At 35.3% G+C, this 24,704-nt stretch overlaps 3 protein-coding genes across 5 annotated transcripts in view; 2 read left to right on the forward strand and 1 right to left on the reverse strand.

Annotated features, from left to right (window-relative positions):
- Positions 1–587: 587 nt before the first annotated feature.
- Positions 588–9,564, forward strand: LOC112057013 (uncharacterized). 3 transcript variants are annotated; one of them, XM_052885255.1, is made up of 12 exons: positions 588–737; positions 834–946; positions 1,019–1,103; positions 1,771–1,841; positions 2,658–2,988; positions 3,436–3,616; positions 4,356–4,438; positions 5,328–5,495; positions 6,309–6,428; positions 7,027–7,164; positions 7,449–7,548; positions 8,538–9,564. In XM_052885255.1, the coding sequence occupies exons 2-12, from the start codon at positions 838–840 to the stop codon at positions 8,715–8,717; spliced, it is 1,566 nt and encodes a 521-aa protein (XP_052741215.1). In that variant the 5' UTR covers positions 588–737; positions 834–837; the 3' UTR covers positions 8,718–9,564. The 3 variants fall into 3 exon arrangements, with proteins under 3 accessions (XP_052741215.1, XP_052741217.1, XP_052741216.1); XM_052885256.1 differs by having other exon boundaries at positions 723–741; XM_052885257.1 differs by lacking the exon at positions 834–946 and having other exon boundaries at positions 620–737.
- A 1,138-nt stretch (positions 9,565–10,702) lies between these two features.
- LOC112044947 (26S proteasome non-ATPase regulatory subunit 11) lies at positions 10,703–12,672 on the reverse strand. Its single transcript, XM_024080963.2, has one exon. The coding sequence runs from the start codon at positions 12,526–12,528 to the stop codon at positions 11,266–11,268; it is 1,263 nt and encodes a 420-aa protein (XP_023936731.1). The 5' UTR covers positions 12,529–12,672; the 3' UTR covers positions 10,703–11,265.
- Positions 12,673–15,838: 3,166 nt separating this feature from the next.
- Positions 15,839–24,704, forward strand: part of LOC112044922 (uncharacterized) — a 40,566-nt gene continuing 31,700 nt past the window's right edge. Inside the window, exons 1-2 of the mRNA XM_052885259.1 lie at positions 15,839–16,659; positions 19,477–19,763. Of these exons, the coding sequence (XP_052741219.1) occupies positions 16,314–16,659; positions 19,477–19,763 (633 nt within the window). The 5' untranslated portion in view covers positions 15,839–16,313. The remainder of the gene's footprint in view (positions 16,660–19,476; positions 19,764–24,704) is intronic.

Consider the following 24,704-nt stretch of genomic DNA (forward strand, 5'->3'; position numbering starts at 1 on the left):
TTCAATGTGACTGCAAGTTGCAACTTACTTATTTCACAACGTCAATTGTAACGTCTTCATTTATAGTGAGATTGACACAGAAACATCGATGATTTCTTGAGCATTTGTCCGCATTTCTTGATTTAACGACCGTTCTGTTTTAGATATACGAAATTGTAAGTAAATTTTAAAAATTCCTAAATATCACGTAAAAGTAACCTTTTTATTAATGTAACCTAAAAGTTACCAATGCAGTCAAAAAATCACCTAAAAGGTTACAAAAGTAACCTTCTGGCAACACTGGTCATAAGCATAACTCAGAACTCAGACCAAAAACTATATATACTATAAAGCTTTAAATTTTTTAAGCCGTCCATACTTTACTAGTATTGTATAATTTTTTTTTTATAGTATTGTATAACGTGTCATTCGTATCTAATAATCTATGTACTCTATGTGTGGTAGTATCTTGTATCCAAGGAACTTATGCAGTTGTATCTATTAATCCCTATTAATCCATAATCTATGTATAATATCTATTAATCAAGTATTAATCTGTGATATGATCTGTTCTGTGCTGTGTTCTCAATGTATTATACTACTCTACCTACTCTATGGTGCTGTGCCATAATCTGTGTTGGTGCTGCTGGTGGTGGATTTTTACTTTTCTATTTTAATTTTAATTTTAATTTTAAACATAATTATTTTAATAATTACGCACGAAACCCAAATTTTCAAAAGTACATCGTGTTTTACTTGTAGGTAGATCAAAGTCAAAGTTTCATTTTGATATAGAAAAATAAATATTTATGTTAACCGCCTTATTAAACATAAACAATACCTTTTGCTCTCAGAAAAATGGGAAGTTCACAAAAAAGTGCTCATTTTTTGGAGAGCAAAGCGTTTCCAACATTGAAAGTAACGGCAATGGAAGAAACTTTAACCCAAGCAATTGGAAACTTCAGAGGCGAGTTATTTATCTCATTTAGTGTGATTTGGCGCCCAATTTTCAAAATATTATTGTACAATATTATTTCAGATCTCGTACTGGAATTTGAGCAACTTCACATGGAAAATATAGATTACAAAATAATGTTTCATGAGCAGAAGGAAAAATTGGAAAAGTAAATACTTTTTAATCACATTACCTTTGCTTCAACTCTAACAGATCATAGGATGCCTTGCTCTGTCTTATAATCTAGCTCTGTGTAAGTTGTAGAGCTTTACTAGAAAGACAAAAACCATGAAAAAGATTCTACTTTTAAAAACCAGTTATGATGAGTAAAGTAATTTTTTTTTAATTTTATGTTAAATGATTTGGAATGTCCAATATTTATTGAGAGAGCATTCCATAACCGATTGGCATACACAGCAAATAAAACGTCTTCATCATTATAGTCACCATTATAATATAAGTAGCCATTATGCATCTGCTGCTGGACATAGGCCTCTATTAATCAGTGCCAGTCTGTGGTATCATTGGCTTTTTGCAACCAATAGATGAAAGTCATATTCCAGAGTTTGTGGGAACACTCCACCTATAGTTGGGCAATCCTAAATATAAGCCTCCTTTGATATTGTCATTCTGTTGCATATATGCCTAGCGTGTGTCAACAACATATCTTGTGAAGTCACTGTCAACCAATAGCAGCAGAGTTGTTCCAGTCACAGCTTAAGAAATGAGAGCTATATTTTTGACTCCACCACTATTGCCTACATTTGTCTTTCTTCTTATCTCAAAATATATTGTGGTCCACATCACAGTACCTAATAACATACATAAATTTTCAGCCAAACTTGTAGCAGCTGTGATAATTTAAAGAAGATTATTGTTGCAAAGGAGCAGATTTTATCATCTATTGGTGAGTAGCACTATCACTTACTACAACCTCAGACCACCTTCTATTGGACTTGTATCACACTCAAATTCACAAAAAAAATTGTTTGTTTTTGTGGGAATTGACTCGCACATCAAAAATATTTAACACCAATAACTATATCCTATGTCCTTACACTACACACAACAATTAATTTTAAATCTTACACACACTTCTAATTTTAACATTGATTCTATAGACACAGTTTGTATGAACATGTTAGATCATGATCATATAATATTGACAGAGGGGTAACCTCTAATATCAATCTATTGTAACAATGCACTACAAGGCCTGGTCTCCCTACTTATAGAAGAGGGGATTGCCACCATGCTGCCCCATTATTGGTTGGTGGGCATGGGATGACAATTTTTGACTCTTTACCAGTCCCTGTCGGGTGTTTAATATAATGACTTCATGCCACACTAATTGCTAACACTATATCAAGCTCAAATCCAGTTGTGTATGGAGTATTGCAGTCAGCCTTTTGATGTACAAGTTGGCTATCCCATAACCTTCTTCATACTATTGCCAATTTTAATTTTAATTCATTTAGTAGTTCCAGTGTGATGCCTGGTCAAACAAAAACACAGATGGACAGACAGACAGATAAAAAAATATTTTTGGCTTCAGTATGAAGATTATAATGACCTTAAAATGAGTAAAAAATTCAAAATATCTTTAATGTACAGAATTGGAGCTATTACAGTTTTATTCAAAATATAGATTTTTAAAACAAACTGACAGCATTTCATTATCATAACGGATTTTTTTATAACATTAATAAAATTTCTCTTGCAGCATCAGGGTTAAACAAATTAAGTCAAACAAAAGACTTCAGTATCATTCAAATTATACTCAAACAAATAAATGGAGATACAGACATATTAACTCCTCCGGACAATATATCACCACTAAAAGATAACAACCAAAACCATGTAATTGCAAAGGAAGTTATGAAAGAAAATAATGGAACTCCTTTTAAAAGTCCAAAGAAAGAGGAGCCTTTGGAATGTCAAGATGAGTCTGTGTCAGAAATTGAAGGTACACCAACTGGTCGAAAAAGTCCAATACTTCAGAGTAAAATAAAGAATCTTAGTATCAAAGACAAAAAGAAATGTCCAAATTCATGGTAATATATTATTAATTATTATCTATACTTCTATACTAATATTAAAAAAAAAGATTTGATTGTTTGTTTGCATTGAATAGGCTACGAAACTACTGAACTGATTTGAAAAATTTTTTCACTGTGGGGAGGTTATATTATATTTTCTAAGATCATTGATCATATTCTTTGACAGAAAAGTAACATCTAGCGAGGCTGGTCCTTATGCAATTAGTCTGAGACTTGTGGGCTCTCAAACTGCTGATGGTGTGGCGATGCTTCTGCTACTTGAGTTTTAGTCTTGCCTTGCTCAGGAGGTTGAGGCATCAGATGCTGCATCGGTGCTTCGGCATTGTGGTGTGTGGCAAAATTTTAAAATAAATGTTTATTCTTTCTTTCTTTCTGATAGATATTCTGGCTGGAAGTAGATGGTTAATAAGGGTTAATAAAAAAATTGCTTTATCATTACAGGCCCACACCAGAAAATAAATCTCTAAAACTGACATACCCCAGTCCTACTCACAGCAAGTCAGGAGGCAGAATGAGGCAAGGAAGGCTGAACTTTGTCAAAATCAAAAATTGCAGTGTAGTCGACCTAACATGCTCGCCGGAAAACAGAGCCGAAATTGTTTATAACGAAAATAATATACAGGTCAGTATTTTTTATAGTAATAACTAGCGAATGCCTGCGACTTACAAACTTTCTATAAAATTAGGAATGCATTGCATGTCTTACAATAGGTTGACACTTTTTAAAGGATCTTAAATTGTTCATTGGTGTTCTAGTATATTGAAAATCATTAATAATTTTTTTAATGCAATAATAAGTTTATGGTCTATTTTTTAACTGTTTCATGACCCTCCGGAACCGGAGGCACAGGTCATATCTACTGGGCTATCACGGCTCTATAATTTTTATTAAATACAAAGTACTATTTAAAATTTATCACATCACATCACATCACAATATCACACTTCACACTATTATTATAAAGGCGAAAGTTTGTGTGTAAGTGTGTAAGTATGTTTGTTTCTCTTTTACGCTGCGGCTACTGAAGCGATTTGGCTGATATTTGGAATGGAAATAGATTCTACTCTGGATTAACACATAGGCTACTTTTCATCCCGGAAAAATCCTTGGTTCCCGCGGGAATTATGAAAAACTGAAATCCACTCAGACGCAGTCGCGGGTGTCCGCTAGTATAAAAAAAAACAACTCTCCAGTTTATCGCAAGGCATTTGAGTGTATAAGTAACATGTGGTCAGGGCTCCAGAGTGAAGAACCTCCTCACAATATACCTATAGATACACTGCCTTCTGTATCCAACATCTTTATACTTTTTTAAAATTTGTTTTTTAAATATTTAATTTTTTATGTTTTTTGAATTCAGTGCAATGTGAAAAAAGAAATGATAGACAACGATGAGACCATAATGCCATCTCCCACAAGTGCAGCTGTAAATTTTCCACCACTGTAAGTATTATTGCATTTATTGCAGACACCTCGCGGAATACTATCATAAAATATACCAAATCCCTCTCATTATAACATCAGCTATCTGCCAGCGAAAGCCCCGTCAAAATCAGTCCAGCTGTTTCAGAGATAAAAATGCAGACTAACAAATTTTAAATCCAACCCCATCTAGCATGAGATAAACATACATATTGTACCTACGATACATAAGTATTAAGCTATGGCATAGCTTTTATAGCGGGCTTTGAGCGCAGCGACCGAATCAAGAAATTCCATAACGAAAATAAACCTAACACCCAAGCCGTGCATCAAGGTAACACATTTAGACGTTATCATATCGACTCAACTGGACAAGTGATGTGAAAGAAAAGGCCAAAACTTATTAAACCAGAATTCGATTCCAGCTAAACGTAAAGACTTTTTTTTTTAATTTATCTATTCTTTTTTTATAAAGAAAAAAAAATACTGCATATATAAAATAAATAAATAAGTATAATTGCATAAGTTGATGAAAAATGCTATGTTAAAGCTTTAGTCCCCGAATGCCATACGTAGTTTTTTTTTAATTTATTGTTTGTAACTATAATACTTTAGGATAAGGACCCCTTACGGGAAGATTGCTTAGAGTTAGGGCTTCAAGTTACCTAAATCCGGCACTGTGTGGCAACTTTTAGAGCCTCAATAGCTCAACAATAAGAGCGGTCGGCCTTATCACCAAGCGGTTGTGGTTCGATCCGCCCCGTTGGTCTATTGTCGTACCCACTTCCACAGTCTTTCCCGTCTAGTTGGAGGGGAATAGGAATATTGGTCATATTTCAAAGATAAGGCAAATATTCTTTTTTTAAAAAAAAAAAACTCGCTGGCCCATTTGAGATACATTTTGTTGTAGATACGAGTACAAGTCAATCGCTAACAGCAGCCCTAGAAAGTTTCCCACCGTCGCCAAATTGAAAATAAAGGCAGAGTCGAGCGACAGCGACGCTGAAAATATAGTAAAACTGGAAAACGAGAAATCTGCTGACCACTCCATAAATATCCTAAACCAATATTCAAACAGGTAAGTCAAATTATTCTGCTTCTCTCACTTTTGTTAGTATACGATTTAGTGTTTACGGGCTTACGTGACGTCATTACACAGATGAAATATAGGTAGACAGACAGAAAATATTTAAAACTTAAAATTTACATGTATTCATCATCATCATCATCATCTCCTTACCCTTATCCTTAAGTGGAGTCGGAAAAATATGTCAATCTTTTCCATTCGTCTCTATTACTCGTCAACTCATCATCCACTCCTTTTACACACATGTCCTCTTTCACACAATCTCTCCTCTTTCTCTCCTCTTATGTCCTTCCACTTGCACATTCAACATTTTTCTAGTAATATGACTTTCCTCCCTACGCATTAAATGTCCATACCAAGCTAACCTTCTACTCCTCAATTTTTCTGTCACTGGCGCCACCTTCAGACTTCCTCTTATATACTCATTTCTTATTTTATCTATTCTATAATTTACATGTATTCCGTGTCTCAAAAAAATAATATGATATTTTTTTTTTCAATTACTAAAACAATAATGAACAATTTAAGACCCTTTTTAAAAAAGTGTCAAGTAAAATGTTTTTCAGATAGCATGCATGCATGGTGATAGTTGCCTTATGTCGTTTATAATATGTACTATTATCGTGAGACGCGGCAAACTTTCAAGAGTGAAACGAACTGTCACCCTAACCATGCTATCTGAAAAACACTTCAGCCTATTATAGCTTACAACAGCCATTCTCATATTTTAACCACATACAAGTATAATGAAATTACAGATTTTATTCTCGTCTTTTACAAAATTGATGATTTTAATGGTTCTAGATTTAAATCACCAAAGAAAATAGTAAAAACAGAGGACGAGACGCACTGCGATGAAAGCATATCTCTTTTGCAACACAATAAACATATCGACACTCGGAGGAACAATAACCAACTTAATAGGTCAGTATATCTTGATTTTTCATAAACATCATCACCATCACTATCATCGTCATCGTCGTCGTCGTCGTCGTCGTCGTCGTCATCATCTAATTATCTAATACGACGCTCCGTGGTTTCACCCGCATAGTTACTGTTCCCTCGGATATACGGGGATAAAACAGCCTATAATACTTAGAAATGACTGAATCATACCAATTTACCAATGCAAAGCTCCATTTTTACAGAGTAACAAAATCTATGTATTCCCACGAACGAAACGGAAATACGCGGCCAAAACCGCGGTGCGTTGAGTTTGATAAAAAAAATCGGTTTCCAAAGCTCAATCAGCAATCGTAATGCTAAATTGCAATGAAAATAATAAAAAAAAAAGATTAAAAACTATTATCCGATACTATGTGAAAAAGAGGTTTAAAAAGAAAGAAATAAGAAAAAAAAAGATTCCGACGAATTGGTTACTTCTTCCTGTTTTTGAAGTCGGTTAAAAATATTTCAGATATTAAAATAGAGATGTCCAAAATGGCCAAGTTAGAGCCGTGGTCTATCTCTACCTTGGTCACGGTGAATCCATAGAATGCTAAGATAATCGTCTCTCTTTCAGTCCGAGCAAACGCCCCCTCGCCGAGAACGTCAACATAATGAACAAGCAGGATCACGGAAACGAGTCAAGCATGTCTATACTGCAGCGCGAACCAATTGCTGCTACACTAGAGAAAGCTAATGATGATGTTGTGAAAAGGTAATGGATTTATAACACATAGAAAGTGTGTAGTCACAGGATTCTTAAGCCGTTTTATGTGCCCCGAAATGGGAGCCCTTGACACATTGCTACGCTACTTAAAGAACCAATTTGGTACTTCATAAGATACTAGCCTACTTATGTGACTAATTATTAATTTAACTTTTATACCTAAACTTATAATATAATAATCTTAATCTTAGTCTTTTACTATTACTTTAGGTCACTTTGTTCACGTGATTTTCGAACTATACTAGAAATAAACACATGTTTTATGTTGACAGGGTGAAAACAAACATGGCGCCGGTGTACAAAGAGCCCGCAGTAAGGAAGAAGGCGGAGAAACGCGCTCTGCTCGGCTGGAGCTGCGACGAATGCAAGAACGTGAGTATTCATATTGTTCAATCATCAGACTAATCACATAAAGACCAGTATCACACCTAAATTCACAAACAAAATTGTCTGTCATATTGTGAGGAAAACAAGCTTAGAATAGGTATACACTAGTATCTTATACTAAACTAGAAGTTGTTGACTGTATTTACACCATTCGACTACACAAAAAGGTATATTTCGGAGCTATTATTCCCACGAACACGATTACAATTATGAATTCTATAGAGACAGTTTTTATAATTGCATTAGATCGTTGATCATATACTTTGACAGGTCCTTATATATTTAGTCTGAGGTTTAATCTCATTAATCACTGGACTAACTACCTCGTTGGTCCAGTGGTTAGCTTACGTGAAGTCGGATCACGAGGTCCTGGGTTCGAACCCTGAGTCTGACTTTTTCTAAGTAAAATTTTGTAAAAATTTCTAGCGCAAAGTTGGGAAATTGGTTATGTTACACTCCGTGCCTTGGAATACTCGACCATTATCATCTATGAATTTAACATTATCACCCTGAACCTGGACCGTGAACCCTCATTGGAGCAGCGTGGTGGGCTTAAGCGCCATATCCCCTCTCCTTTTAGTAGGCCTGGCACTGTATTGGACCGTCAAAATAGGTTGATAATGATGATTCGAGTCATAATTTTTTTATGATTTCACTTTATGGTAATGGGGATGATGCAATCTAAGATGGAAGCGGACTAACTTGTTAGGAGGAGGATAAAAATCCACACCCTTTACGGTTTTCTACACGACATCGTACCGGAACGCTAAATCGCCTGGCGGTACGTCTGTCGGTAGGGTGGTAACTAGCCACGGCCGAAGCCTCCCACCAGCCAGACTTGGACCAATTTAAGAAAACCTCTATCGGCCCAGTCGGGGATCGAACCCAGGAAATCCGTCTTGTAAATCCATCGCGTGTACCACTACGCCACGGAGACTGTAAAATCGAAGTTTCATAAAAATATTGCTTTACAGTTTTACGACGAGCTATACAAAGACGACCCGGCGATGCTCGCGCAGAAAATGGACGAATGTTCCAAACACCGCGGACGAACGAACCCTGTCAGACCGAAGACACCTGAAGGATTCTGGAACCCGCGTTGGGACGTCCCTCAGGATACGGAGGAATTCAACAGAAGGAATAACGCTATTTGATACACCCTGTACATATTGTAACACTAGGGATGCAAAGAAGAACAATGTCATATACATTCTACAATTTTATCTATGTAGGGCTGGAAAGAACAATATAAATATATATAAAATAACAAAGCTCTCTAATGGTAAAAAAATTACCCCTTAGAACACCACACACTTTACCTGTTTAAAATATTTTTATTTTTATTAATAGGATTGAAGAATAAATAAAGCTGTAAACAGTGGCGGATTTACCAGTAGGCTAAGTAGGCTACAGCCTAGGGCGGCATATTTCAGAGGGCGGCAAATTTGGCCTAAATAGTTTTTATTACTTACGGACATAAAGAAAACTACTCTTAAAAACATCCTTAAAAATTTCAATATTGTAGTCCTTTGTACGTACTAACAAATTAACAATATTTAAAATTGAAATGTTACCGACTGATAAAATCTTCTAAAAATGTTCGCGAACAGTAGTAGAACAAAAATTGAATAGCCTACTGGCGGCACATTTTTTAATCCGCCACTGGTTTTAAAGAATAAAACGCTGTTTGATATTACTACACTAGTGTTATAAAGACCTCTGAAAGAAGCGTTTTAATTTAAATAAATACTCTTTGTAGAAATAGCTTTAATAAAAACATAAAATAAATAATTGTAAAGTGTAATTTAATAATCCCGCCAATAAATATATTATTACTGTAATATATTGTAAATGGATACCTCAATATAATTTTAAGAATTTGTGATTTGTTATTATTTTTATTTGGTGACCAATAATTATAATTAACTGTAGTAAATAGAATTAATACAATATTTTTAATATGTAATTTAAATTTTTTACAATAAATTGTCAATAGTAATTCTTATTTGTTTATTTTTTTCATAAACTATACAAAGATATATACATCTATAGTCTCAATAGCTCAACGGTAAGAGCGGTCGGACTCATCACCAAGGGGTGGTGGTTCGATGCCCGCCCCTTTGGTCTATTGTCGTACCCGCTCCTAGCTGTCTTTCCCGACTAGTTGGAGGGGAATGGGAATATTGGTCATATTATAAAGAATATTGCCATTTCTTTTTCATATAGGTAGCAAGATTATTGCTTTGTAAAAGTGCATGTAATCTTAACTGCAAAATGTCTTAACCCTGAGGAATGGCCATGTGACCTCAATCCATGTAAGGATTTGTCACAAGTTTTAAATTATTACTTTTAAGGTTTGCAGTTATTGCTTTATTTAGAGTACCTACGTCCTACAATATTATAGTATATGGAATCACCTACTAAAATACATTTCACCTATTGGCATTTCGAAAAAATAATTTTCTTCACTAGGTAGCTCTCTTATAATATCAACCCTACTCTACTCATAAACTGTCAAGAGTAAGCTATCAACTGTACTCCTTACGGATTGTATAATTTTAGACTGCATTGCCACTTGACATCAGGTGAGATAATTTGCAGTCAAGCATTCATTTCTTAATAAATAAATACATAATACTCAGCTACACAAAAGGAATGCAGCTGGACAGAAAAGCTTGAGCGGGCCAAAAATTTCAATTTAGTTAAAATATTCAAATTATTTAATAATTATTTCAATTTAGTTAAAAAATATCAAATTCAGAGCTATCTGTTTATCTAAGAGAAGCTTATGTCCATCCATAGATGTATCATTTCACGCCATGGTGGTGAGTCTATGGTAACAAATTAATAAGTTTCACAGAGTCCACTTAAACAATTTATTAATAATGACCAACATGCTCTAAGAGCTTAGACCATTAATAAGAGTCATGGAGGTGTGTATGCAGAAAATATTTTGAAAATTTAAATAAGACTTAAATGAAATTATAATTGACTAAGGTCAAACTCTGTTTACAAGTACAGTGTACTCAATGATTCACACATAATTTGGGAGGTGTTGCATTTGCCAACAGTCAACTCTGAAAATAAAATGACTTGCATGTGTGTGAGACAAGGTGGGCGAGCAAAATAAACAACAATGTTCGAAGAACACTTTAATCTTCAATAAAACAGAATATTACAATTTGTCACTAGCTTATGTTAAAAAAAGAAAGTAAAAATCAAATTAAACATTAGTTTATTATTTTTATTATTACATATTATTTCAAATAAGTAACAGTTTTATTAGGATTTGATAAAAAGAAACAAAGGCAATATACATTATTTTACCTTTTTTTATAAATCTATGGTTATTCCAAACTTATGCTTTGAAAATAAGTATAGTGATTTTGTAAAGGGCAAGGAGTACCTGATAAAATTGTAGGAGCGTATTTGTTTGATAACAATTCTTTGTAAAGAATTCTATAACTCTATAAAAAGTAAAGCTTTTTAATCAAAAGTGGTATTTTTCCACTGTACTTTTCCTAAGATATTTGCACAGGTTTTACTGATTTTTTTTATTAGGCTAATCATACAATTTTACCATGTTCTGGTATGTAATTCATTTAAAAAATAGCATTAATTTACAAGTTACTTCTGAAATGAAAATTTAAGGTTATTTGATATATACTTTATAGTTTTAATGCTACAACAATTTACACAGGCCTATGAGAGTTTTTTAGCTTTCTGGTAGAGGGTGTCAACGACCTTACTCATATGGTGGATGGTTTCTAGGACAGTCTCATACGTTTTCTCCAATGGTGACTCATCAAATACAATCAACACACCTTCTCCTTGGTCCAGTATGCCATTCAGTTTTTTGTCAAGTATCATTTGAGATAACTTTTTCTCTACTTGGACAACTGGAAGTCTGATACATTTAGCTACATGGTCGACTTGTACTTGCATGTAAGGTTCTACAATGCGACATAAGTTCTGTTCCAACATGGTGTCATACAGGGCTCCCAGGTGGGCTCGGACCACTGCATCCTCCTCTAGCTCGCGTTTGTATGTCTTCAGTGCAGCCTGGAAATCTGCTAATGACCTTTTGTGTGAAGCTGTGGCAACAGCACGCATCGCTTCAAGTTCTTTACCTGCATACTTAAGCGCTGCTTTACTACTGCATACAGTATTAACCTCTTCCGCTTGATTTAGCATGATTTTGGATAGCAACATGTATTTCAGAGCAGTCAAAGCTTTAGGGCTGTCTGCTCCGTCATAACCCTCAAAGGCTTCATAGAAGTATGAGTAAGCTGTTTTGAAATCCCTTTCATCTGCAGCATGGAGAATACCTGACTGCAAGTCGAGGGCTGCCTGCATCTTAGGTGGACAGTAGATAGCGTTCGCCGTGGTGCGTGCTGACGTCAGAGATGCACGCGCCTTGGGTAAATTACTAAGGGCATGATAAGTTTTGCTCTCTAACAGAAGCACTTCAACTAGCAAATTTTTGTCGTCTAACTTCTTTAGTTCTTTAAGAAGCGCCGTCGCCAAGTCTAGCGCCTCTGTGTACATACCGGTGTCGAAATACAGCGCGATCAGCCTCGCTTCCAGGGACTGTCTCAGAAACGTGCGGCGTTCTTCTTTGGCCCATTCTATACACTCTTTGCACAACTGAACCTCAATGCCGATGCCGGCTTCTAAATCCAAGAAGAAATCGACGAGAGAACGCACCAGTTTGGCCGCCTTCGCCTTGCTTATCAGACTGAGGAAGGGTCTTGTAGCTTTTATCAACTCGGCCAGCTCCTTCGCCTTGCCTTCCTTCTTGTACTTCTCGCCGAGGTTCAGGATGCCCTGCTCTTTAACCCTGATGTTCTCCTCGTCATCTTCGGGCACTTCGCCTGTGCTAACTATTTTATCAGTCATGCGGACGTCTTCGTCTCTGTTCGACGATGAAACGCGTGATCTCTCGAACAACATCGCCCCGGCCATTGTGTGTATATGTTTACTATTTAAATAACTTGATATAAAATTACACAAACAGCTACACTTTTCTTTGTAATTTTGTATAATCGCAAAGTCATCGACGACCTTTTCGGAAACAAATCGTAGACGCGTACAGGGTTGCTATTGTGAATGATAAAAATATTACCAATACCAATAACTTCAAAGCTTTCTACCAGATGAATATTACCTCTTTGCTCTTTTATTAAAAACTACACAAAATAAACAATGTAAAAAAAATACTTATTTGACAATTTTTAAATAATAAAATCTAACCAGAATTATAAATGTGATTTAATATTTCTTTTGCGAAAATAAAGATTGAATAACAATAAAAAATATTAAGTACCTTTATAAAACGGAGACGCATTAATTTAAAATAAATAGAAATAAAGATATCTAATTATCAATTTATTTACAATTATGGCAAAACAATCAACAAAGCTCATCATGGATAATAAAATGAATGCTGAATTCCTGCTCGACATATCCAAGGAAATTAAGTATTTTTATGAAGTACCTGCAATTTTTTTGACTCGTAAAGATTATTCTGATAATATATTTAATGTTATGTGTTATATGCGTAAAGCTCTCGAAGAAGATTCAAAAACTCAAATTATTGATATTATCATGGATTTTCATTTACAATGGTTGCATGCAATAAAAGAATTAGAAAACTTTTCTAACAAATTACAAATTATCTCTCGCCAGGAAGTATACGATGCTATTACTTACACAAAAGATGCTATATGTTGTCGTCTGAAATACTACAAGAGATATATGTTAAAATATCTACCGTCACTTACAAATGATGATCAAGCAAAACTTATGTCAGACTTTGAAATTATAGAAGAAATGCATAATGATATTGATCAAATTCTTTTGGAAAAATTAAAATGTTTCAGACATTTTGATACCGATGACGAGTTTAAAATAAAAGTACGAGAAGAAACAGAGGAATTACTATCTTGGATTGATATAATACATGACGAGTTCCTAATACAGTTAAAGAAACATATAAATGTAACTATGGATCTAAATAAAGCTTTACAACAAATAGTTTATGGCCTGCAAACATCTAAGTCTACTAACATACAAGAACTATTAGATCATCTAAATGAAAAAGGATATGATTTAGGAAGTATGATTCGTTGTACTGTTGTTCACAATTTGGAAATTAATAAGCTTATGGAAAAAATTTACCTGTTAAATAGTAAAATTTCTAGTCTTGGTGATGAAACTGCTTCTGCTCCTGTAATGGAACTGCAGGCCAAAAAAAATTACTTTCAAGATCGACTCGAATTTTTAGAAAATTCAAAAATGACACTAGAAAAATTTTTAGAATTAAATTATCTGAATATAGAAGGTATGATTAAAGAACAAATATGTTCTTGCAATGATTTTTATCAGTTACGGATATTTAATCATGCGTTGCCGCCAAAAGAACGTGAACGTTTAGTTACTGAACTATGCAATGCATGGGATTTGGCAATTTTTGGAGAGCATAGCCATAAGTCCTTTATATCGATACTCAGCGCAGCTGATACGAAAGAAGAATTTACTGATGATCTTGGTATTTTTTATATTGACCAACACAGTCGCAAAATTTATAAAAAACAAGATGATAAAACTCTGTACCAGCCAAATGAATGCAATGAATTAGTACCATTGACTGATGATGCAGATCATGTATATTTTTATGATGAATGCGGAAGATACTTTTTTGATCCACAAACACATCAGAGAATTTACAAAGCTCATAAAACTTCTAGTGAATATATGATGGATAGCTCTGGTGTTCTATTAAAAATAAAGGAACAACGTGAAGGTGTTATCTACTATTATGATAATTATGGTAGATATTATATTAATTCCGAAGGGAAGCATATTTACCGAGAGGCAGATTCTACTAGTGAATATGAAAATGATGGTTTAGGAAATTTAGTTCGTATTCGAAGTCATTTAGATATATTTAAGCTCTGTCCAGACGATATACATGTCACCGAAGACTTTAAATACCTTAAAAATACTGTTGGTAAAGCATTACGCGTCTGTATAGCTAACGTTATTGTACATCAACCAGCTGATCCAATAAAATATTTATCAGCTCTTTTAATGAAATATAGAGAAAATATAGAATTAAAAGATAAACTCTCTAAGGAAAAATATGAGTTAGAAATTGAAAGAGAAATAAGAATCGCTGAAGAACGTGCAGTGATGGAGCGGGCAGCTATGGAAGCTGCACGTTTTGCTCACGGAGGAAGTGAAGCTAGTTATGATTCAAATCTTGTAAAATATGCTCACATGCAATCAAATGGTTCAACGGCTGCTAGTTCAATGCATTTAAAATAATAAATAACTAAGAAGTATCTTATTTATGTTTGCTATTTATTTGTTATTTTAAATATCTAATTATAATAATGATGTATGATTTCTTAATTCAATAAACCACTATTCCTAACCATTCCAAACATGCTTTTTCTACCTTAATTTTTGTTTGTTTTGTTTGTTGATATAATATATCAACAATCGATGTGATATATTATCACATCGATTTTGGCTTTAGATTGCTGTCTAATGCATTTAACAATAGTAAAGTTTATTGAATTTTGTGTTGACATAATTGACTTATGTGCACTTCTTCCCTATCCCTACCCCTACTCTGCCCTTACCGTGCCTTACCCTGCCCCTACCCTGCCCTACCCTACCTCTACGCTACCCTTATTCTACCCCTACCCTTACCCTAAAACTCATTATATTAAACGGATTTATAATTTTACGGTAGATTCTTGCAATCCGTACGATGCGAATCAGTGGACGCACTTGTATGACTTTCTATCAGAGCGGATACGGATACAGGGACTATAGTGTAAAAGAGTAATAACAAAATTTAGAAAAATTTAATCCAAAATCTCGCTTAATTCCTTGCTTAAGCATGCTTCCAAAAGATGTAAACATCTACATAGGATATGTCATGTCATATTTATTTTAAGCGTGCATTTCTGTTTCTTTTGTGAGAAATCTTTACCCTTCATTAATTGTGCCCCCAACTAATTATAATACAGGGCCCCTCCAAGGCACGCTACGCCACTTCTACGTTTTTACAAAGAATACTACAATTTGTTTGATGCATTGGTTCCGATAAGTACGATGCGGATCTGTGGACGCCTACCATTAGACGGAAACGAGAAAGTATCAGTAAAACCATGGTAAAACCAAAAGCCACAGTAAAACAGATAAAACAGGTGAATGGTAAAAAACTACCATTGACTTTAATTTTGTTTACTGGCAAGTTGTCACTGACAGCTGGTGTCGGCCATGTTGCAATTTCTGAATTTATCTTGAACAATTTTATTTTGTTCAACTTCAAACTTCAATCAATTCAATTTAAAGAATCGACAGAGTGCATTGTAAAAAGTGAAACGAACCGCTCAATAGTTACTATTTCCTAATAGTCTTAACCGAGCATATGTTTTGATAGACGTTATCCTATAAAACATATTCTATGTGAATCAAAAATGAGGTGATACAAGTCAAAAACAATTTCTAGTGCCTACGTACTTCCTACAATGATTAATCTTTTGGGGCAAGGCTCTTATTTTATGTAAATTAGCATGGGTCGGTGCGGAGTGACGTATTGTCTATTGAATGTGTTTATCACGCGTCAGTATCGTCGAGCGTTGTGACTTGTGAAGTCGTGAGCTACCCAGGCTTGAACTCTGAGCCGCTGATCTTATGGCATATAGCGCGTAGTTTGTATTCAGTGTCGAGACATGGCGCCGCCGAGACCTCCGCCGCCTCCCGGGCCTCCGCCGCCGCCCGGGCCGCCTCCGCCGCCCATGTTCGGTGGATCTAAAGGCGGTGGTGCACCCGACAACAGGAACGCTTTGCTAAGCTCTATAAGACAAGGGGCGAAGTTAAAAAAGACTGTGACAGTAGATAAAAGTGGACCGTACATACCAGGGAAGGTTGCAGAGGTGTCTAACAGTGGTTCCCCAGTAGGGAATGGAGTTAGGAGTGCTGCTCCCGTGCCAAACGGGGGCGCGGGGGCTATGCCAGGCTTGGGAGGTCTTTTCGCTGGTGGCATGCCAAAGCTAAAGCCTACAGGGAAATGGGCGGGTAAGACACAGTATTATTTAATTAATTCAATATTAGTTTCAATCATTTATAGTAAATTCAATATATTCATTGTTTATCTGATTGTATTGAAGTATTCTAATATTGTTGACATTATTATAAAGTAAAACATAATTTAAAAGTTGTCTTACTAGTCGACCAAGCACATGTTCTACCATATAAATTAATTATTTATACAAATAACTAAAATTGTGATAAAAAAACAATGAAAAATAGTTTACAACCCTTTCAATGTCCAGAATAAACCAAAATAATGTTGAAAATTTAAATTTCTCATATTGTATAAAACTGGCCATACTATGGCCACATACATATATGAAGTAACTGTATTATAATTATCTAAAAATGTCTGAAAGTAATGCATTTGTATTCTATTAAAATAACATAATGTTAACGATAATTGTCTATAATAGATATGATAATACTATCTCTTAACAGTACAAAGCTTTATCAAGTACTATCAAAATCTTGCATTTATCAACACAATATTGATTTCCCTGTATGCCTACATAAAATTGTGAATAGGTGTGGTGTAATCTATACTAATATAATGAAGAGGAAAGATTTAATTGTTTGTTTGAATTTAATAGGCTATGAAACTGCTGGGCTGATTTGAGAAATATTTTCACCATTAGAATCCTACATTATCTCTGACTACCCGTCACCCTGTGGTTTCACCTGTGTAGTCCTGTTCCTTTAAGAATATGGGGATAAAATATAGCTTATAATGTGGCTTGCTGGTGCTTAAAGAATATTAAAAATAGTTTTATATCTTTAAATTATTACTAGCAGATGCTGCACAGTTCATCTGCATGGTTCTTGTTCCTGTGGGAATACTGGGATAAAATATAGCCTATACCATACATAACTTTCCAACAGTGAAAAAATTTTCAAATTGGTTCAATAGTTCCAGAGCCTATACAAATAAACAATCAAATCTATTTTCTTTATAATATTAGTATAGTTTATAGATAAACATAACTATCTATATATATATAGGGTATAAATTTCTCAGGTATGATGGTTTCCTCACAATGTTTTCTTTCACCATTTGACACGTGATATTTAATTTCTCAAAATGCACATACACCCTCTGGAATCAGAGGCAGAGATCATATCAACTAGGCTATCACAACACACATGGCACGTATAACACATAAGCACGGCCATATGTAAGCTTTTTATAGCTAGCTAAATAGCTAACCCTGCAGTTTTACAAACATCTCCCTTTACTTACGTTTTTGCTAAAAAAAGGAGAAATTCGATGTCCCAAACTTAAATCATGGAAAGTCAAAATTTACTGTTTTTTTTTGTTATTTATTTATTTAATACTCTTTATTTGTTAACTACAATATTTAAAAAAAAAACAAGTACAATTTTTTTCAGCTGTGATCTGAAATATAACTTAATGTAAGCATATTGACTTAATAACAAAACATGTTGATTTTAACTTGATTTATGTTACTACTAGGTGACGCCGCGCGGTTTTACCCGCGTGGTTCCCGTTCCCGTAGGTATACAGGGATAATATATAGCCTATAGCCTTCCTCGATTAATGGGCTATATAACAGAGAAAGAATTTTTCAAATTGGACCAGTAGTTCCTGAGATTAGCGCGTTCAATCAAACAAACAAACAAACTCTTTAGCTTTATAATATTAGTATAGATGTACAAGTCTAAGATCTGAATTAGAAACAACCTTCACCTACTCACAATATATTTTTTAATGTACTTTTTTTATGTACAAAGCTGCTCTAATAGGATCTCACCAAATTTGAACAAACATAAGCAGAGAAGGGGAGTGTTGATTGATTGTCAATTTCCTTAAACCTACATCCAGTAGTCACAAGTCCTGGACTTGTTTTTCTTTCTACTATGCAATGTACCCAGCACCTGCACAGTGAAATCCATGGAATGCTAAGATATTTCGTCTCTCTCTCATTTTGATATTCTCCAAAAATTTCATTATTCAATTTTATATTTTTAGTTACAAGATCATTGATCATATCATGATCATATATTTACATTAGCCACCATAGTATCTGTACAAACCTAAATAATTTTATAATAGCTTTCAATCCCTCATGTTTATGCATCTTGCCACTCATAGCCACTGGTATGTCCACCCATTGCAATCTGTATTCACCAAGAATACCTCAATATTTTAAGCAGTGGAATACTTCAAAGTTTAAGTCTTAGTCTCCAAGGAAAAACTTATTCAGTCTTCTTTTATATATCTGTCTTTGATAAAGCCTCTATGCTTGTCAAAACCTTCCAGTGAAGCTGCTGAGGCAAAAAATATAAAAAAATTAATTCTGCTGGTATTTCTATTAATAGAGACATGATAGCCTAGTAGATATGATCTCTGCCTTAGATTCAGGCGCAGGTTCGAATCCGGTCGGGGCACCTCCAACTTTACAGTTGTGTGCATTTAAAAAAATTAAATATCATGTGTCTCAATGTTGAAGGAAAAACATAGTGAGGAAACCTGCATACCAGAGAATTTTCACAATTCTCTGCGTGTGTGAAGTCTGCCAATCCGCATTGGGCCCGCGTGGTGAACTATTGGCCTAACCCCTCCCATTCTGAGAAGAGACCCGAGCTCAGCAGTGAGCCGAATATGGGTTGATAATGATGATAATGATGATTATGATGATGATGATATCTGCCAATCCGCATTGGGCCAGCATGGTGGACTATTGGCCAAACCCCTCTTTTTGAGAGGTGACTCTTGCTCAACAATGAGCTGAATATGGATTGTTAATGATGATGATAGTATTTCTATTTTTTGTATAACAGGCACAACACAAAACGGTCAAATCAAAACTGAAGCACCACGATTTCCACCGGCGCAGCCAACACAGCCAGCTCAAAGGTCACCAGAAAAGGTTCGACCTCCGCCCACGGGTGGTAACCTAGTGGCTGCCATATCAGAAGCTTTAGCCTCCAGAGAGAGTTCCAGAGAGTCACCGAGAGAGTCGCCGAGAGAGCCTCCATGTAGGCCTGTGGTGAGGAGGCAACCAAGCGAGGCCAAGGCGAGGGGGCCGCCTCCAGAGCCCCCTGTACAAAAACCTGTGATGCCTTTGGTGAGTTTGATAAATTAATTTTATTACAACAAAATAAAATGCGTATAAAAAACGAAAAATAACATTGTATGTGCTACCTTCTACAGGGTTATTATGTACCTCGGTGTACCATTCAAATAACAAGTCACTACATCGTTTTTCATCGTATTTTCGTAATTGTAATCATCTAACATAGTTATTTCGACGAAATTATCTTGACTACGTCATTTTACATCAAATGGCATTAATTTTTTTTGTTTTACGAGCATCTAACATGATTATTTCAACGAAAATACGTAAATAACGGTTTTTCATTGAAATAATTTTATTAATTGCTTCTGCCACTTCAATATTACTGCCACTATACCTACATAAAATTAGGATACTCATGCCATTTCGTTGAAAATACGAAGTTATATTGTTATATTATTGCATAAACGAAAATATGTTGAAAAACGATGTAGTGACTTATTACTTGAAAGGTACACCGAGATACATAATAACCCTGCTGATCACTTTGAAGGAGGTTATTTTTCGCTATTTAGTTTGTTTTTGTGATTTTGAAGTCGGTTGAACTTTTTGTTAAGAAGATTTTTATTATTGTGATATGTATGCCTTAACTAACTCGTACATAGGTCAATACAGGAAGGACAATAGACATTACAAATGAAATGATAAATAATGAACGCGAAACTCAAAACAAATGATAAAGTCGTGGGATTAGTAAATTTTTGTGATAGTCGCTATCAATTTTATTTATTATCTCGGTATAAAATAATTAATATAAAATTAAGTGACGTCGTCTCAAGCTAACGATGTTAACAATATTCTATCAATATATGCGTACGAACTCTTTTTTTTTTTATTTACAAGTTGGTCCTTGACTACAATCTTAGCTGATGGTAAGTGATGGCAATCTAATCTACACGGCATTGTAACGGAACTCCAAATTGCTTGGAGGTACGTCTTTGCCGGTAGGGTGATAACTAGTCACGGCCGAAGCCAGCCAGACCTGCACCAATTAAACAAAAAAACCTCCATCGGTCCAGCCGGGATCGAACCCAGGACCTCGCGTCTTGTAAATCCACCGCGTATATACCACTCGGCCACGGAGGCTGTCAAAAATACGTCGTATGCATACATACATTGATAGAATATTTTTAACGTCGTTAACTTGATACGGCGATTGCAACTGCACTTTGATTCAGTGATTAGATTGTATGTCTGTGCATCATGAAGTCTAGGGATAGCATCACAGATAAAAAAAAATTGGTTTCTCTATTAGTCAGCCAAATAGAGTTAGTAATTCAGTTTTACTTTTAGTAGGTATAGGCTATATTTCCTACTCAAGCTTTTGATTGTCATAAAAATTATAATTCCTATTTTACCCATTTATAAACTTCACTTTGAACTTCTTCCCTATTCCTACCCTACGCTACTCATACCCCTACCCTAACAAATAGACATACAGACATACACACTTTCACATTTATAATATTAGTATGGATATGAATTTTCGCGATAAGTACAAGACTTACTTTCGCATATATTATGGATAATATGCCTAAACCTAAACGACTGCGCTATGTTTCTTTATTCTCAAACCATCCTGAAAAACAAATCAAACAGAAAAAGCAGCAATTGTTTTTTTTTTTTAATATATTTAGATAGTTAAATTTATATGCACACTTGTCTATATACGCGTTGCGAAGAAAGTATTGCATCGCGGGTGGTTGGATGGAATATAAATACACGCATTACCAAACCGACCGCTCCTCCTCATACGTGCGATATTTAGTTTATCACACGCAGGGGTTATTTCTCTACGTTCGATATTTAGTTTATCACACGCCGGGGCTATTTCTCTGCGTGCGATATTTAGTTTATCTCACGCTGCGGCTATTTTTGCCTTAGCGAGTGCCCGTGTGGGCGATACATTAAGAATACACTGTTTCGTATTTTTATAGCCTTCGAGGAGTTCGGATGTCGTCACTGATCGTAATTTGAATTGTTTATTAACATTGTCCAAAATGGATTTTTAGACTTATCGATTTTAACCCACTCGTGTCGTGGCTAGGCAACTTTATTTATATCAAGCGTAAACTTCTGAGTAAATTAAAAATATTTAGTTTCGTAGCGATTTATAGGCAACGTTAAATGCTGGAATTTTTCCCTGAACAATTCGTCAAATACAACGACAAAAATAAATGTATGTGTTTTCAATTTAATTATGACATAAGTTATACCTAATGCTATGAATAAACATATTACCCACAATTTCTATACCATTTCGTAATAATACAAAAATAATATTTTGTAGCTATAACTTAAAATAAAGGAGCCGTGATAGCCCAGTGGATATGACCTCTGCCTCCGATTCCGGATGGTGTGGGTTCGAATCCGGTCCGGGGCATGCACCTCCAACTTTTCAGTTGTGTGCATTTTAAGAAATTAAATATCACGTGTCTCAATCGGTGAAGGAAAACATTCTTTTTCATTCAATTTTCTTAATTATCTGCGTGTGTGAAGTCTGAAAATCCGCATTGGGCCAGCGTGGTGGACTATTGGCCTAATCCCTCTCATTCTGAGAGGAGACTCGAGCTCAGCAGTAGCAGCCGAATATGGGTTGATGACGATAACTTAAATGGATAAAAAATGTTGCTTTTTATCTCTTGAAAGCAAATAGAGAATATAATAGTCCAAGAGAAGTACATTTTGAATAAAGAAGCATTTAAAAAAAAATATCGAAGTAAGTCATAAAACCAGCGTTACCTAAATACGTGGGCACTATAGAGCCTTTCAACCGCGTCATCGCGTCGCTCCAGATAATTTGAAACACCTTTGTGAGTTTGTAGGCAAATGGCAGCTCGCTATTAACCCTTCCGTGACCTATAATGTACATTTGCAACTTATCCTGAATAAGGTTACTTGTTCCTGAAAGCTTTGCATTTGTATTAGTCCTTGGGGAAAATGTTACTTACCTCTGAACTTTCGTCCTTTGATTTGCGTCACTGCGTCGTTACTGAAAATAATTTCAAACTCATCTTTATGACTTAGTAGGCAAATGGCAACTTGCTATTAGTTACTACCTAACTCTTCAGCGACCTATGCTGTATATTCACAATTTGTGCTTCTGGATAAGGTTAGTTAGACCCTGAGAACTCACCCTTGGGGAAAATGTTACCTATCCTTTCGTGTATTGAGAAATGCAGGGGCGAGTAACCTTTTCTTGCCAGCTTATGAATGAATAATTTAATGTTGTAAGAATATAGATCGTAATTTACGAATAATGAATAATCTACAAAGTATTAGTGGCAGGAATAATAAATTATACCAGTAGTACCACCACATCGACTTAGTATAATTATGCTGGACTCAAAATTCACCCAAAAATTTGCAAAATACATTGTACAACTACTAAAGATAAATTATATTAATATTTTAGGCTAGAAAGTTGACATTATAAATTATGTTTATAATAAACTAGCGGGCGCCCACAATTTTGTCCGCTTGGAATTCAGTTTTTATCAAATCCCGTGGAAACCATGGATTTATTCGGGATGAAAAGTAGCACATGTGTTAATCCAGAGTAAAATCTATTTCCATTCCAAATTTTAGCCAAATCGCTTCAGTAACCGCAGCGTAAAGGAGGAAAAAACATACACACACACACACACTGACAAACTTTCGCCTTTATATTATTAGTGTGATGTTATTGTGTGATGTGTGAATTTTAAACTCTGTCACAGTGGACCGACGCTGGAAATGGAAACTAATCAAAAAGGCTGTTATCCACTGATAAGTTATCACTTATCACATAGGCGTGATTCATTGTATTATCGACTCCAATTATTACTGTTTTTTATCGAAATTGGAAAATGTGTTACATTCAAAACAATGTGTGAATTAGAAAAGTCACATAATATTATCATCATACTTTTATGATGGAGCTGTGATAGCCCAGTGGATATGACCTCTGCCACCGATTCCGGTGGGTGTGGGTTCGAATCCGGTCCGGGGCATGCACCTCCAACTTTTCAGTTGTGTGCATTTTAAGAAATTAAATATCACGTGTCTCAATCGGTGAAGGAAAACCTGCATACCAGAGAATTTTCTTAATTCTCTGCGTGTGTTAAGTCTGCCAATCCACATTAGTCCAGCGTGGTGGACTATTGGCCTAACCCCTCTCATTCAGAGAGGAGACTCGAGCTCAGCAGTGAGCCGAATATGGGTTGATGACGACTTTTATGATCAACTAGCGGACCCGGTCAAGCTTCGTTTTGACTTATGTGCACTTCTTCCTTACCCCTTACCCTTAAAAAAAGTTCCTTAAAAACCATGGTCGTAATTCAAGGAATATTCTAAAAACGAATTAGCCAAATTGGTTAAGCCTTTTTCGAGATTTGCGCGCTGAGCAACACATTTAGCGATTCATTTTTATATTATAGACTAGCGGACTAGCAACTTTGTCAACGTGATTTTTGAAGGATGAAAACTATCCTATGTTGTGCTCCAACATTTGGTCTCGGGCATGCATCTCCAACTTTTCAGTTATGTGCATTTAAAGAAATTAAATATGACATGTTTTAAACATTCAAGGAAAAACATCATGAGGAAACCTGCATACCTAAGATTGTTTACAATTCTCTACCTGTGTGAAGTCTGCCACCATCCACATTGGGCTAGCGTGGTATACTATTAGTCTCGAACCCCTCTCATTCTGAAAGGAGACTTGTGCCCAACAGTGACCCGAATAAAGGTTGCTAATGTTAACACACTGTAATGTATATTTGCCTAGTATGTGATGAATAACGTACGTTATGATCTGCCTAAAAGATGTTATTTGTCGAGTTCAGTAATATACATTGCACATTGTCGCGGAACGGGGTCAAACGGTCGCATCCTGAAAAGTAATCACCAATTGAAACTTGAACAAGATCGAGAGTCACACACGTACGATTA

Source organism: Bicyclus anynana, chromosome 14, assembly GCF_947172395.1.
Source record: "Bicyclus anynana chromosome 14, ilBicAnyn1.1, whole genome shotgun sequence".
Classification (NCBI taxonomy): domain Eukaryota; kingdom Metazoa; phylum Arthropoda; class Insecta; order Lepidoptera; family Nymphalidae; genus Bicyclus; species Bicyclus anynana.